The sequence below is a fragment of the Prionailurus viverrinus genome, chromosome D1 (genome assembly GCF_022837055.1).
Source record: "Prionailurus viverrinus isolate Anna chromosome D1, UM_Priviv_1.0, whole genome shotgun sequence".
Classification (NCBI taxonomy): Eukaryota; Metazoa; Chordata; class Mammalia; order Carnivora; family Felidae; genus Prionailurus; species Prionailurus viverrinus.
In genome coordinates this window covers 68,090,403-68,103,989 of record NC_062570.1, presented here as the reverse complement: position 1 = coordinate 68,103,989, position 13,587 = coordinate 68,090,403, and the positions used below count along the sequence as shown (strand labels likewise).

Here is a 13,587-nt window from a genome sequence, read left to right as displayed (position 1 = left end):
TTATTAACATTTTAAGTATGAAAATAACATAGACACAAAGATGGGGACAAAACATAAGAGCCTCTTAAATACAGAGAACACACTGAGGGTTGCTGGAGGGGGGTGGGGGAGGGGGAGGGTCCAAATGGGTTAAAGGGCATCAAGGAAGACACTTGTTGGGTTGGGCACTGGGTGTTATACATGGGGGATGACTCGCTGGAATCTACTCCTGAAATCATTATTGCACTATATGCTAACTAACTTGGATGTAAATTAAAAAATAAATAAAATAAAATAAGATAAAATAAAATAAAATAAAATAAAATAAAATAAAATAAAATAAAATAAATTGTAAGTATGAAACAGATTTGGGAAGAGACTCAACTCTTTTCCTTCCCCCACCTCTCTTTGGTGAGAGAGAAGGAGAGCTGGAAATAGAATGGAGAAGTTTCTGTAAATTTCTGGTAACCATAGAGACGGTGATTTTAGTTTATTAATCTCCTGCTCTTAAGCAGGCTGGGGCCCCACGGTGATTTCTCCAAATTGCTCAGCCCTGGTTATCCTGCAGCCTTCCTCATTAAGGAAGAACAGGCCCATTCCTATCCTGCAGCACTTTAATTGCCAACAAGCAGAAGCTCTGTACCATTATGCTCATTATTGCATGTTCTAACCTGGTTGCACCTCCCACTTTGGAGCCATACACCATGGTCACCAGCCCTGAACTCCTGGAGCCTCCAGTGGCAGGTGGTGGGAGTAGACAGCCTCCTCTCTGAGCCCAGGGCCTATAATTGCTGCTCTTTCCTTTTGTTCAACTGTCCTGAAGACAGGAGTCCATGCCTTCTGGAATAATGTTTCGTTTCAGCCCGAGCATGGCACCCACCATGGTTTCTTGCCCATAAAGGTGATGCTTACAGTACTTGTGTGTTCCTCTCCCTACTGGGAATAGCATGTAGACTTTTAAGATTATGCTCCAAGTCGTTTGGGAAAGAGACCTCCAAATGACTTCAGGGTTTCAAGACAACTAGGGGGGGAAATGAGACAGTTAAAGGTAGTCTCTCCAGCAACCATCTTTCCCTGAGGGAAAAACTAGGTATAGATGTCAGAAGACCATAGTGTGATTCTATCTTGGCAGCTGATTCACGGTGGGGACTCAATCTCTCTGAGCCTTAGTGACCTCCTCTGTGAAATGAGACGAGACCTGTCATTCTGTCCCTCATTTGTGTAGAGACTCTGACTGTAGCTTCAACCTGGTCTGGAGTCTGGTTCCTGGTGATGAATGAGAGGTAGGAGAGGCCTAGGCAGTATGCCTTCTGCAGTGAGACAGAGTGGATTCTGGCAGAAGTCACTGGAAGGGCACATCTTTTTCTCCCAAAGAAGATCATCTAAGGTCTGCTCTTACCTAGATGTTGGCTGCCATTTTGAAAAAACAAAGACTTTCCGTTGGTTGCATTTTCTATCCTATTGGGTTTAGAAAGATTGAGCCATTCTTCTAACAAACACTCGGTGACTACCTGCTGTGTTCCAGGTACTACATTGGGTGTTTACGGCACAACTATTCAGCTGGGATGATTATTGACAAATCCAGACTCTGTTGTGGTACAAATCCATTTTAATGGTTGTAAGCCTGTCTGTTATATATTTAGGGCTTGTCTTAAGTATCAAAGAAGAGGCCCTGGGAAGAATCTGGACTCCTGAGCCCTCCAGCAAAGCTGGAGCCAAGACATGGGGTGGGTCAGTACCTGGGGTGCCCTGCATCTGAGTCACGGACAGATCTAAGAGCCTGGCTTTTCTTCTTTGTAGGTGCCGCAACCTCTCCTTCCCCGATAGCCTGCCAGAGGTGAGCATCGTGTTCATCTTCGTCAACGAAGCACTCTCAGTGCTACTGCGCTCCATCCACTCAGCCATTGAACGCACACCTCCTCACCTGCTCAAGGAGATCATCCTGGTGGATGACAACAGCAGCAACGGTGAGTGCCTAAACTCCCTTGAGCCCTGTACCCTGCTCTGTGCCTGACATCTCAGCAGAGGGTTGAGCCTCTGTTGGGGGGGCAGTTCTCATTTTTTAAGGCTCTCTACGACTGCTCCTTCAATGAGATGTTGCTTCAGAGATGAGAGATTCTTGATGGTCACAGCTCTGGAAGATTCACTCCATAGGTGTACCCCCTCTGCATCTTGAAGGGGCCTGGTCCCTAAGCTTTTCCTCATTGGCTGTCCACTGTCTCCTCTAACATTCTAGTGCAGTGTAGGATAAAGAGCCCTGACCCCCACCCCCACCACATGCACAGTGAACATTGCACCACGTGCACAGTGACTCTTTTCTGTGAAGCATCATTCCAGTTTGTGGTATCCCTTGGCCTCTTCCTGGAAGATTGTTGGTGTTCTCTTAGCAGTGGTGGTGATGATAGCAGAGGTGTTGATGGTGCTGGGTGTGGTGCTGGTTTGCAGTGGTCTCGATGGTGGGGCTGGTAGTGGGCGTGTAACACGGTGGCAGCAACAGAGCTGTAAAAAGTCTGTCCTCTTTGCTGGATGCCCTGCTCCCTGTTCCATCCGGCCTTCGCAAAGCCTCGGGTGGCCCACAAACACTTGTTGACACCCTTACCCCTTCTCTCTCCCCTTCTCCAGCCATGCTATCAGCTACCTCTTTCCCTTGGGGCACTTTCTGGGGCCTCTGATACCTACATATACCAACCACCCCATAACATTTTCCAAACTTAGAGACCAGGTACTGAGATGGTTTTAAAACCAGTGCTCTTGATAGGATGATTAATATGGATGTGCTTTGGATAATGCATGATACTAAATACTAGACTGCTAGGGCACGGGATCAGAGAGTCACTGAGCCTGTGTTATCTTTAGTGCTTTCTCTGGTGTCAGGTAGTAAATTTTCCAGCGAATCGTTGCTATAATGAGAAATTCAGATGGGCAATTTGTGTTTTGTTATCAATTAAAGCTGAAACATATCAGATAATTGAAATATATTTAATCTCAATAAGCAAATTTTCTTTTTCATTTTATCACCATGTAGTAAGAAGTGTAGAGCAGCGCTGTGAAGCGGATTTTAGAGCTTTCTGAAGGGCAGTGCTTATGGATCACTTGACTCTAATTGTTCCGTGGTTGTAAAGGGAGGAAAAGACATCAGAGAGTGGTAGCAAACAGGCGGCATAGTTTTAAAGGCGATTGTTAATGCAGGAGACAGGAAGGGGCCCGGCCTCTGCTTCTCACGGCTACTTGCTATTATCTGGCCTGTGTCCATGGAACGGATGCCTGAGCAAGTGGAGAACACCTTGACTAGCCCACCCGTGCACCCTACCTTGCCGCACCCAGGCCTGCTGGCCCCTCTCCTCTTACATGTGAGAAGGTAAGGGATGAATGAGCCATCCTTTCAAGGGTGAGGACATCCCCCAGTCACGAGGCATCCTGAGGTTCTGTTGTGCTATAGAGGTGGGTATGAGGATCAAAGGCAAGATACTGGCCAGAGAGATATTATGAAGGAAGCATCTTCCGGATCTCTTGACTAATAGGCTATGGGCAGATGAACCAAAGGAGGGCTAGTGAATTATGGCTCAGTTTCAAGCCAGGGTGGCTCTGAGGATGATGGTGCCTTCCCAGGAGAGGGGAGAGAAGGAGCGGTGGGGTTCTTCAAGGATGGAAGCTTTCAAACCCTGAGCTCTAGGGAGTATTATGCTGATGGGAAAGTTAAGAATCGTGACTATGGTGGTAGTTACCCAAAGCTACATGTGACAAAATTGCACAGAACTACATACCCATGCCCAAATGGGTACACATCTTACTGGAGAGATCTGAAAAGCTCTGCGGATGGGGGCAACATCATATCACAGTGTGATATTGGACTGTAGTTGTGTAAGATGTTAACATTGCGGGAGGCCGGGTGAAGGTGTGTGGAACCTCCCTGTACATTTCTGTGTACTTTCCTGTGTTATCTGTAATTACTTCAAAATATAAAGCTAAAACAAACATCTCTCTCAGAAGATTCTAATTCAGTAAGTTTGAGGTGGAATCTGGCCATCTCTGTTTTAAAAAGCATTCTTGGGATGCCTGGGTGGCTCAGTTAAGCATCTGACTCTTGGGTTCAGTTCAGATCATGATATAGTTCATGAGTTCAAGCCCGGAGTCTGGCTTTGTGCTGACAGAGCAGAGCCTGCTTGGGATTCTCTCTGTCTCTCTCTCTGCCCCTCCCCTGCTATGTGCACACACGCTCTGTCTCTAAGTAAATAAACATTTAAAATAAAAATTAAAAAGTAAAAAGCATTCTTAATGGCTGTGTTGCATAGCTCTGGTTGAGAACCTCTGGTTTAATGAGTAAGATGTAGCTTTGCTCTTGTACACATGAGTTCCAGTCCATGATGTGAAGGGAAAGAACTCTGAAGTCTCGAGACATGGGCTGTAGGGTCCTCTCCACCACTGGATGAGTGACCATGATGTCTCAGAATCTTCATTTCTTCCTTTGTAAAATAGGAATAATAATCGTCCCCATTTGCTTCACCTGCCTGACACAGTCAAGCGAATGACCAAATTGAAGGCCATCAGTGTTTACCCCTACCCCCCCCCCCCCCCGCATTCCCAGGAGACTGCCACATAGCTCGCCAACTACACAGCTGGAGCTCCAGAGAAGGAACCGTGGGAATGTGAATTTGGAGTCTTATGCACGGAATAATTGAAGCCACTGCCTGGGAGGAGATGGTGGCAAAGAAAAGAGGGAAGAATAAAAATAGAAGCTTGAGAGAATACTGAGCGTGAGACATTAAAGAGTCAGGAGGAAGAGGGTTAGCTGGAGAGAGACGGAACGGGTAAGGGCAGGAGAAATCTGGAGGATGACAGATTCCTTGGACAGAGAGAATTCCAGAAGTGAGAGTCATTTATTTGAATGAACCCACAGACAGGTGGGAGGACGCAGAGTCTGGGAAGAAGCCTCCGTATTTGGAAGGTGCAGCAGGAAGCTTCAGGAAAGTATTGGGGATGGGGGCTATGGAAGCCATTTAAAGATGAAGAGCAGACAGGGAGGTAGCTTTTCTCTGTCAGGGATTTTGGCTGCAAGAGAGAATCAGATTCTAATGATTCTGGAGCAATGTTTCTCACACACACACACACACACACACACACACACACACACACACTTACACAAATTTGAACCATAATCTATAGTAAGAAATACGTGTACATCATGACCTAGGAGGACACACCTACTCACACTCATACAATTGCACACACTATTGAAACAAAACTTTTAAGAAACAATAGTTAGCCTTCTAATGTGTGAAGCACGGTGATATTTTCTATTATAGTCTGGTTTATGTTATTCAGTTGTATTGCACTGTATTGTATGGTATGGTATGGTATTGTATTGTATTGTATTGTATTGTATTGTATTGTATTGTATTGTATTGTATTTCTTTTTTTGAAAGGCAGGTTGTTCTCAAGACCCTGACTGCACATTAGAATTGCTCGGGGAGCTTTTACACAATCTGGGTGGCCATCTCTTGGCTCTGGTAATTCCATTGGTCTGGGGAGGGGGGGTTGCCTGTGGCCTTTGAGGCCAAGGTGTGGAACAAGGCCTCTGAAGGGGGAGGAGAGGAGGGGATCCCGGGCACAGAAGTGAGGGCTGCCTCTGGGAAGAAAGGGCCCATCTCTGTACCACTCAGGAGAAGCAGATGGGTGAATAGGGAGATAGCTGGAGGCAATGAGGGGTACAAGAAGGGGTGCCAGGAGGCTGGCAGAGTAATAGTGCTCAGTCTCAGTATCCTATAGCTTTTACAAGACCTTGGGTGGGTGGGGACATGTTGGGAAGGGGACTGGTGGCAGCTGGGGTTGCCCTGTGTGGAATGGGGCAGGGAGGCGATCCGGAATGGGTCTCCTCAAGACCAGTCTGAGCTGAGCTCTCAAGAAGGGCAGAAAAAACCCTGGAGACTGTGGCCCTTGAAAGAGGTGAGCCATCATGCTTAGCAAAGGGCTTAAGGACCCTTCAGACCAGACCAGCCTGACTTGGGGGAAGGTGGCTAGGACGATATCCTCCTGCTCAGGCTCCATTTGGGGCCTGCTTCTCTTGGGCATCATCTCGCTCAGCACAGAGCGAGATGTTTATTTCATGTCAGGCCAAGTCAGTACAGTTCCACAGATGTTTATGGGGCACCCAGCCTGGGCCAAGGGCATGACGGGAATCTAGCCCCTGACATCAGAGAGTCCTGCAAATAAATAAAAGGATATGAAACCTAATAGGACTCCTGTTTCTGGTCTCAGGTCTGCCACTTCCTGGCCGTGGGTCCTTGCCTTGGTTTTATGTGCCCTGTGGGGATTTCAGGCCCTGCCCTGCCCTGCCTGCCCCATAGTCACCAAGGATAATGACAATGGAAGTGAGTGACAGTGAGGTAATGGCAGTGAAAGGGCCACGTAAGCTGCAAGGTGTGAAGGGTGCCCCCAGGGTGAGTCTAAATGACAATAACAACAACTTCAACAACAGTAATAATAACAGCTGATGTGTAACCACTACTTAAAGGCAACTCTTGCTTTTCTCTCCCTCCTGAAACAGTATGCTCTGGTGGGAAGAGCGCAGAAATGGGCCTTCGGCCGGCTTTTCAGTTCCAGCTCTTTCTAGCTTCTTCCTGGCTACGTGCTCTTGACATCTGTGAACCCTATTTTTCTTATCTGTAAAACCGGGACGTGGAATTCCTACCTCAGGGGTTGTTCAGAGGCTTGAATGCGATAAGGCATTATGGAAGGGGCATCTGTGTTTGCAACTCTAAATGAAGCGGGAGTATAGAGCCTTCGGGACATCTCCCCAGGCAGTGTCACACGTTGTGTGTGTGCTGGTACCTCGTGTCCCCCAAACCCCTCCTCCACAGGCATTTCTTTTGCCTTTTTTAAAAAAATGGTTTCAAGAGTAGAATTTAGTGATTCATCGCTTACATATACCACCCAGGGCTCATCCCAACAAGTGCCCTCCTTAATGCCCATCACCCGTCTAGCCCATCCCCCCGCCCCCCACCTCCCCTCCAGCAACCCTCAGTTTGTTCTCTATAGTTGAGAGTCTGAAGGCATTTTTGTTTGGGGTCAGGCTTGTGTTTCCACAAACACAGGAAAGGGACCGTCAATGACCGCCTTCTTCATCCAAGCCTCTCTAGATCTTTAGCTCTCTCCCTCAGAAGCCAAGGGCTGGAGGCTCTGCAGATGGTCCTTGTATGAGAGTCTGAGTCCCTGTTTTTCTGCCTCCTTTGCAATATCCCAAACAAGCTCCACTCTTTCAGGGGGCGGCTCCTGTGTAGGGTGTGGTCATTCTACTAATGTGGTCTCAGACTTTAGTGTTTGAGCTTGATGAAAAATACAGAGATCTGTGCCAGGCGCATTCTTGCCTCAGGACATTTGCACTTGCAGCTCCCTTCACTTGGAAGGCCTTTACTGCCCCACAGCTTCTTCTTTTGCCTCTTTAGGCCTTTGCTCAAATCTTTAAAATAGCACCTTGGTTAAAGTGGCAGCCCTTACCCCTGTCACTCCTCATCCCTTCCTCGCTTCTTTTCTTCCACAGCACCTATTACTACATCTGTTATACTGTACTCACTTGGTTACCTTCCTTTCTTTATTTGTACGTTCTCACTCCACCCGTCTGTAAGTTCCATGAAGACAGGGACTTGGGGTTCATTCATTGCTCTGTCTCCAGTGCCCAGAATAGTGCCTGGTACTTGTAGGGATGTACTAGATAGTGATTGAATGAATCAGTGCATTTTGATTCTGTAGGTCTGGGGCAAGGCTCGGAATCTGCATTTTAGTAAACTTTCCAGAGCATTCTCATGCAGTGGGACATTCTCTGGGAATCACTGTTCTAACTGTTGTCCCTCATCTGTACTGCAGCTGAGGACCTTGGGACGACAGGCATTGAAGCTCCCCCAGAGCAAGCCTCAGGCAGCAGGCACTGCTGGGTGGAGTGTTTCTTCCCCCGGTGGGGCCTTTGGGACCTCCCTGCTGCATCCCAGGGAGATGACGTGAATGGCGGGCAGGATGCGGAGCTTCTCTTGCTGTTACCCCCAACCTGGCCTGAACTCAGGTCCTATGCACAGAGTCAGATGGCTGACCCCAAGCCTCCTCCCTTCAATGTTACCCAATGTCTGCAGGCATTCCTGCCAGGGTAGGCCATGCCCTACCTGCCCTGTAGCTCTGAGACAATGTCTCCCCTCCCTGGCTCCTCATCCTGTTATCTCAAGAAATGGTGGGAACACGGCTGTGAGCCTCCTGGTTTTAATTACCATGCTCTTAGTGAATCCCAATAGGCCAATGTCTTTATCTGGGACTGAATGATTTAACCTTTATGGACCTCCAGAGGGAGGGAAGCACCAGCATTTGCAACTGATAGAATCATCCCTGCCTTTGATTCTTGGCATTCACCTGTTTGTTCGTTCACTTCATTCACTCATTCATTCATTCATTCATTCCCCCAACAGGTTTTTGATGGCCACTACTTTGTGCTAGTACTTTAGCACACAGCTAAGCATTTGCCTCTCCCCCATTGTGAGCTCATTCATGTGACACAGGTATTCCAGTGCCTGGCACAGGACAGGTGCTCAATGAACATGAGCCTTTTCAGGTCCCCTCACCGGCTGTCCCAGAGTCACCATATTCCACAATCCAGCCACGTCCACTTCCAAAACCATTTCCTTTTCTGCACTTTCTGTATTTCCTTTTTTAACTCGTGTCCTCTTTTGATAAACTTAAAAATCATACACCCTTCTTTTCATGCTATTTGAAATTTTAAAATGAATCTGACTGTTGTGACTAAAAGCATATCAAAGCAATGGCAATATCAAATATTCTTTTAAGAATACCATTCCCTGAGGTGCTGGGGTGGCTCAGTCAGCTAAACATCCGACTTCAGCTCAGGTCATGATCTCATGGTTTGTGGGTTTGAGCCCTGCATTGGGCTGTGTGCTGACAGCTCGGAGCCGGGAGCCAGCCAGCTTCAGATTCTGTGTTTCTGTCTCTCTCTGCCCCTTCCCCATTCATGCTGGCGCTCTCTCTCTCTGTCTCTCAAAATAAATATTAAAAAAAAAAAAAAAAGAATACTATTCCCTGGAGGTCTCAGTCTGCTCTTGGTTGGCAGTGACTTGGCCAACCTCACCGAGCCTGATGTGTGTCCTCTTCTGCCCTCCAACAACAGAATGGCCAGTTGCCAGAACCTCACACCCTTGAAGCTGGATGGTCTCTCTCCTGGGTGATGCGTACCTTTCGCTCATGGATGCAGCCTTCTCACTGGTCACGTTTGCTCGAAATCTTCAACAAATGTTGGCAGGATGAGTCATAGAACCAGGCAGCCTCCACAGACAGGGTAAATGGGGCTGTCCCTCCCCCACCATGCTGTTGGAGAGACAGACAGAAGACCAGGCAAACCCCACCTGGCTCTTGGGAGGAAACTGAGGACCTATGTAGGACAGAGACTTGCCAGGGCCCTATAGTATGTGGGTGACAGAGCTGAGGTAGGACCTCGGGTCCTCTGACTCTCATGAGGGCTCTCTCCTCCACCCCATGCTGTGTCCCTACCTGGCCCCGTGTTCAGTCTTCCTGCTGTCTGCACTCTATATGGCTGTGGAAGCCCAGCCAAGGCCAGGCAGGTTTGGTTTCATTATGGTGCTCTGGGCCATTTGCCCTGCTTAGCCCTCTTCTGAGAATGACTGTCCTCCCACAGCCCACCCCCTTCACCCAAATCAAGCTTCAGGGACCGTTCAGGTGGTAGTGCTTCCAGAAAGCCCTCCATCACTCTGCACTCTGCCTGCCAGCTGGATCAGGAAGTTCACCTTAGCACTCACACAGGCTCTCACTGCCTCCCTCACATACTATTTTTACTGGCTGTTTACTCATGAAATTAGAGTGAGAAATTTAGCACAGGTTAGCCAGGGTGACCAGTGTTAGGGTGCCACTCATCTCAGTGTCCCACCAACTAGCTCAGTGCTCAGCACATAGCAGTCACTCAATAAAACTGGTTACAAAAGGACATTCACAATCCCTTAGGGAAGTAGGTGTGGTTACCATCTCCGTTTCATAGAGGAGGAAGCTAAGTCTCAGGTGAAAATAAAAAGTGACCACGGCCCAAGGTCATAGCCAAGCCATGGTTAGATGGGGATTCAAACCTAGATCCCCTGGTCCTGGAACCTGTGTCTCTCTACTCGTCACACTGCTGGGAGGCCGGGGGCTTTTCTTTTATTTTTTCGAGGTGTGAGACTATTTAATTTAGAAATAAGCTTTGGACAGCCTCCTAATCAGAAGGGAGCCTATGAGTCCACTCTTGGAGAGAAAGACCATCATGGAGGTAAGGCCCCCATGTGGGGCGGGAACAGCATGAGAACTGGCACCAGGAGCTGGTCTTGTGCTCAGCTATGTGGACATAGGTTCCTTCGTGTCTGATTTTCCCCTGACAGCAGCCCACCCCATTACTTCTTGCGGAGGGTAGATCAAATCCAGGATGACCCCCTAGCCCCCATGCTAAATGAAATGGTAGACCTGTGTCCCAGAGTCTCGCATGGATTAGCCTCCCCCAGACCCCTCCCAGGTACAGGTCCTGGATCTACCTCAGTGAAGGGCAGGTGGCAGGTGTGGACATGAGTGGTTCCTCAGGCTGCGTTCCATGCCCCCGGCTAGACCACCGCTCAGACTCTGCCCAGGGCTGGGCTTTGACCCTCACTTCTCCAGGCCTGGGCCTCTGGCCAGAGTGACTCCCAGTGCTTCTGGGTAGATGAAGTCCGAATCAGGCAGCACCAGCACAGTGAGCACTTAACATGTGCCAGAGCCTTTTCTAAGGACTTTTTTTTATAAATTAATCAGTGCTGTATGATAATGGTAAGAACCATTATGATATCATTCTATATAATAAGGAAATAGGCACAGAGGAGCTAAGGAACTTGTCCAAAGTCACACAGACATAGGATTTGAACCCAGGTTGTCTGGCTTCTGAGCTGACTCCCTTGACCATTAAACAGGCTGCCTCTCATGCACTGTGGATCTCAGACTCCAAAAGAATTAATGGAATTTTGGCCTCATTCTCTGGAGAGAGAATGGCATTGGGCAACAGGGCCAGCAAAAGAGGCAAAGAAGGAACTTAAGAGAAGGGAGTGGCTGTCTCCTCAGCTGGAGCTTTGCCCGGGTTCAGTAGGAAGGAGACGTGTTGCATGGAGGTGGCTAGGCTTGTGTCGGGACTGAGAGGAAACTGAAGAGCCGTGCTCAGGTCATCTCGTGAGAGGGGCAGCTTCCTATTTCATCTGAAATGGAGAGAACCTGGCATGTCTATGTGCGCACGTGTGTGAGTGAGTGGCTGTGACCCGGTGAACGTGCGCTGATGCGGTGTGAACGTGTGTGAGCAATGTGTGCGCGCACGGGTGCACCTGGTGTCTTACTCCATTTGGGTGGCTTTTACACCATGTACTGTGTTTTGTACCAAAATACCATAGACTGGGCGACATTTGTTTCCCATGTTCTGGAGGCTGGAAGTTCAAGATCAAGGTGCTGGCAGATTCAGTGTCTGAGGAAAGCCTGCTTCCTGGCTTATAGATGGCTGCCTTCTGCCTTGTCCTCACATGGCCTTTCCCTGCTGCCTGTGTGTGGACAGAATGCAAGTCCTGGCGTCTTTTCTTATAAGGGGGCACTAATCCCATCATGCGGCTCTACACTCATGACCTTATCTAACCCTGATTACCTCGGAAAGGCCCCACCTCCAAATACTATAATGTTGGGGATTAGGACTTGACCGTATGGATCTGGGGGGTGTGCAGATTCGGTCCATCACACTGGGCTTCTGTGAGCAGTGGCGGTCGGGGGGAGGGACAAGACCCACAGATAGTGGCTGAGCCACTTCCACCACTACCTGGAGCCACCTTCACGATCGTGATGAGTGACAAGTCATTGCACAACTGTGAGTCACTGTTATTTTTAATCGGTGGTAAGAAAATCACAGAGTAGTGACGAAGTAGAATCAGAACTCCCAGATTGCTTGCCACCAGCTGCTGGGTCCCCCTCCACCCCCTGCGGAGACCCCATCATCCCTTGGCCCAGAGGCTGCCTAATCATTGTTTAATGTTTCAAAGATGCTGTCCTACACAAGAGATACTCATTCCAAGCTGTAAAAATACCAACATCTTTGTATGCAGCTGGAATAATTGCAAAAATAAAAAAAAGCAGAGGAAAAGAATGGTCTGACAGTATTGTGCTTTATGGAGCTTAAAGAATCCCATATAGCTAATCTAATTACAACCAAGGCTCAGGCAGCTTAAAGGTGTTTATACAGCCAGGCACATGGGCTGTCGGCCCACTCAGCTGAAGGCTTCTTGTCACCACCACCCCCATGCCTCTGACTGGTGTGACTAGAATAGCCCACCCGTAAGACTGGCAGCAGGCACCCAGGAACCTCAAGATGGAGGCAGCCTCATACTGAATTCTGCAGAGGTCCTGGAGGCTCTCACATTTACCCCGTGCTGCCTGGGCTGCTCTGCCTGCCACACTGTTTGCCCCCAGACTGAGGCTTACTCTTGGCCAGACTATACGGATTCCTGTGCTCAGGCGTTGTCCAGCCCTCTCCCACGGAAATCGTATGACTTGTGAGCTCCTAGCTGCTCTGGGTAGTGAATGCCCACCCCTCCCTGCCCGACTCAAGCCCTGATCAATGCCCACCCCTCCCTGCCCGACTCAAGCCCTGATCCTAGGACTGGGACATGCTTCGGCCAGTGGCCATGGTGGTGGAAAGGAATCGGGTAAATATTTCTGGCCATTTCAGTTGTGTCTGTTTCTGAATGATCCTTGTAGAGCCACCACATGTGGTTTTGCGGGCTATGCCCTTGACCAGGGCACCCAGACAAGGGGCAAGTGGGGGGTTTAAATCTCGCCCATGATCTCCGTTCGCTAAGCCATGCATCCTGATATGAGTCTGTGTCAGAAATGCCTTTTCAAACTGGGAGTCTGAGGGGGAATACTTTTCTGTGATGCACATCAAAGGGCCATGTGCTAATAGCCCAGCCAGCACTGACTCTGCAGAGAATAACAGCAGTGTCTTCTTCCCATGGTGGACGGCATGGCCGTAACAGAGCTGCTGCAGCCTGGGGGTGTCCCCCGCACCTGCTTCCCTCCACACCCCAGCCTTCCTTAACTTCCTCTGAGTTGGTCCTACACTGGACCTTCTGCCTCTGTGCTCTACCAGTCTGCCGTTCCCTCCTAGGATGGAGCCCTTACCCCCTGAGCTGGGCTCTGGCTCCCATCTAGCCTGGCCAACCCTCCTATTTGAGAGGCTTGCCCCTGCTCTTGGTACCCCCTGGCTGGGACCCTGCTCCACTAGTCTGATCCACCTGCCTTCCCCTAACCTGGGGGCTGAGCATCCTTAGTGATGCCTGGATGTGCTGAGCCCCTGCTGACACCACCTCCTGGACAAGCCCCAGAGCTCAGTCAGTTTCTCCAGCTCCAGTTCTGCCTGTTGCCATCTTCTTCTCTGTCCTCACCAGCCACTCTGCCAGGGTCCCAGCATGCCACTCTGCCAAGTCTACCTGGGTCTCGCAGTAGTGTGGGTAGCACATCACTCGTCCTGGGCCCCTTTGCTGATAAAGGAAGCTGACTTAGGGAATCAGAAACTCC

The 13,587-nt window shown here is 49.1% G+C and overlaps 1 protein-coding gene across 6 annotated transcripts in view; it reads left to right on the top strand.

Annotated features, from left to right (window-relative positions):
* GALNT18 (polypeptide N-acetylgalactosaminyltransferase 18) overlaps positions 1 to 13,587 on the top strand; it is a 354,140-nt gene that overhangs the window by 192,788 nt on the left and 147,765 nt on the right. For all 6 annotated transcript variants that reach the window (XR_007144870.1, XR_007144869.1, XM_047823538.1 and 3 more), the window contains one exon: positions 1,780 to 1,946. Coding sequence is in view for 4 of the 6 variants with exons in the window: in XM_047823538.1 (XP_047679494.1) it covers positions 1,780 to 1,946 (167 nt within the window). In the remaining 2 variants the exon portion in view is untranslated. The remainder of the gene's footprint in view (positions 1 to 1,779; positions 1,947 to 13,587) is intronic.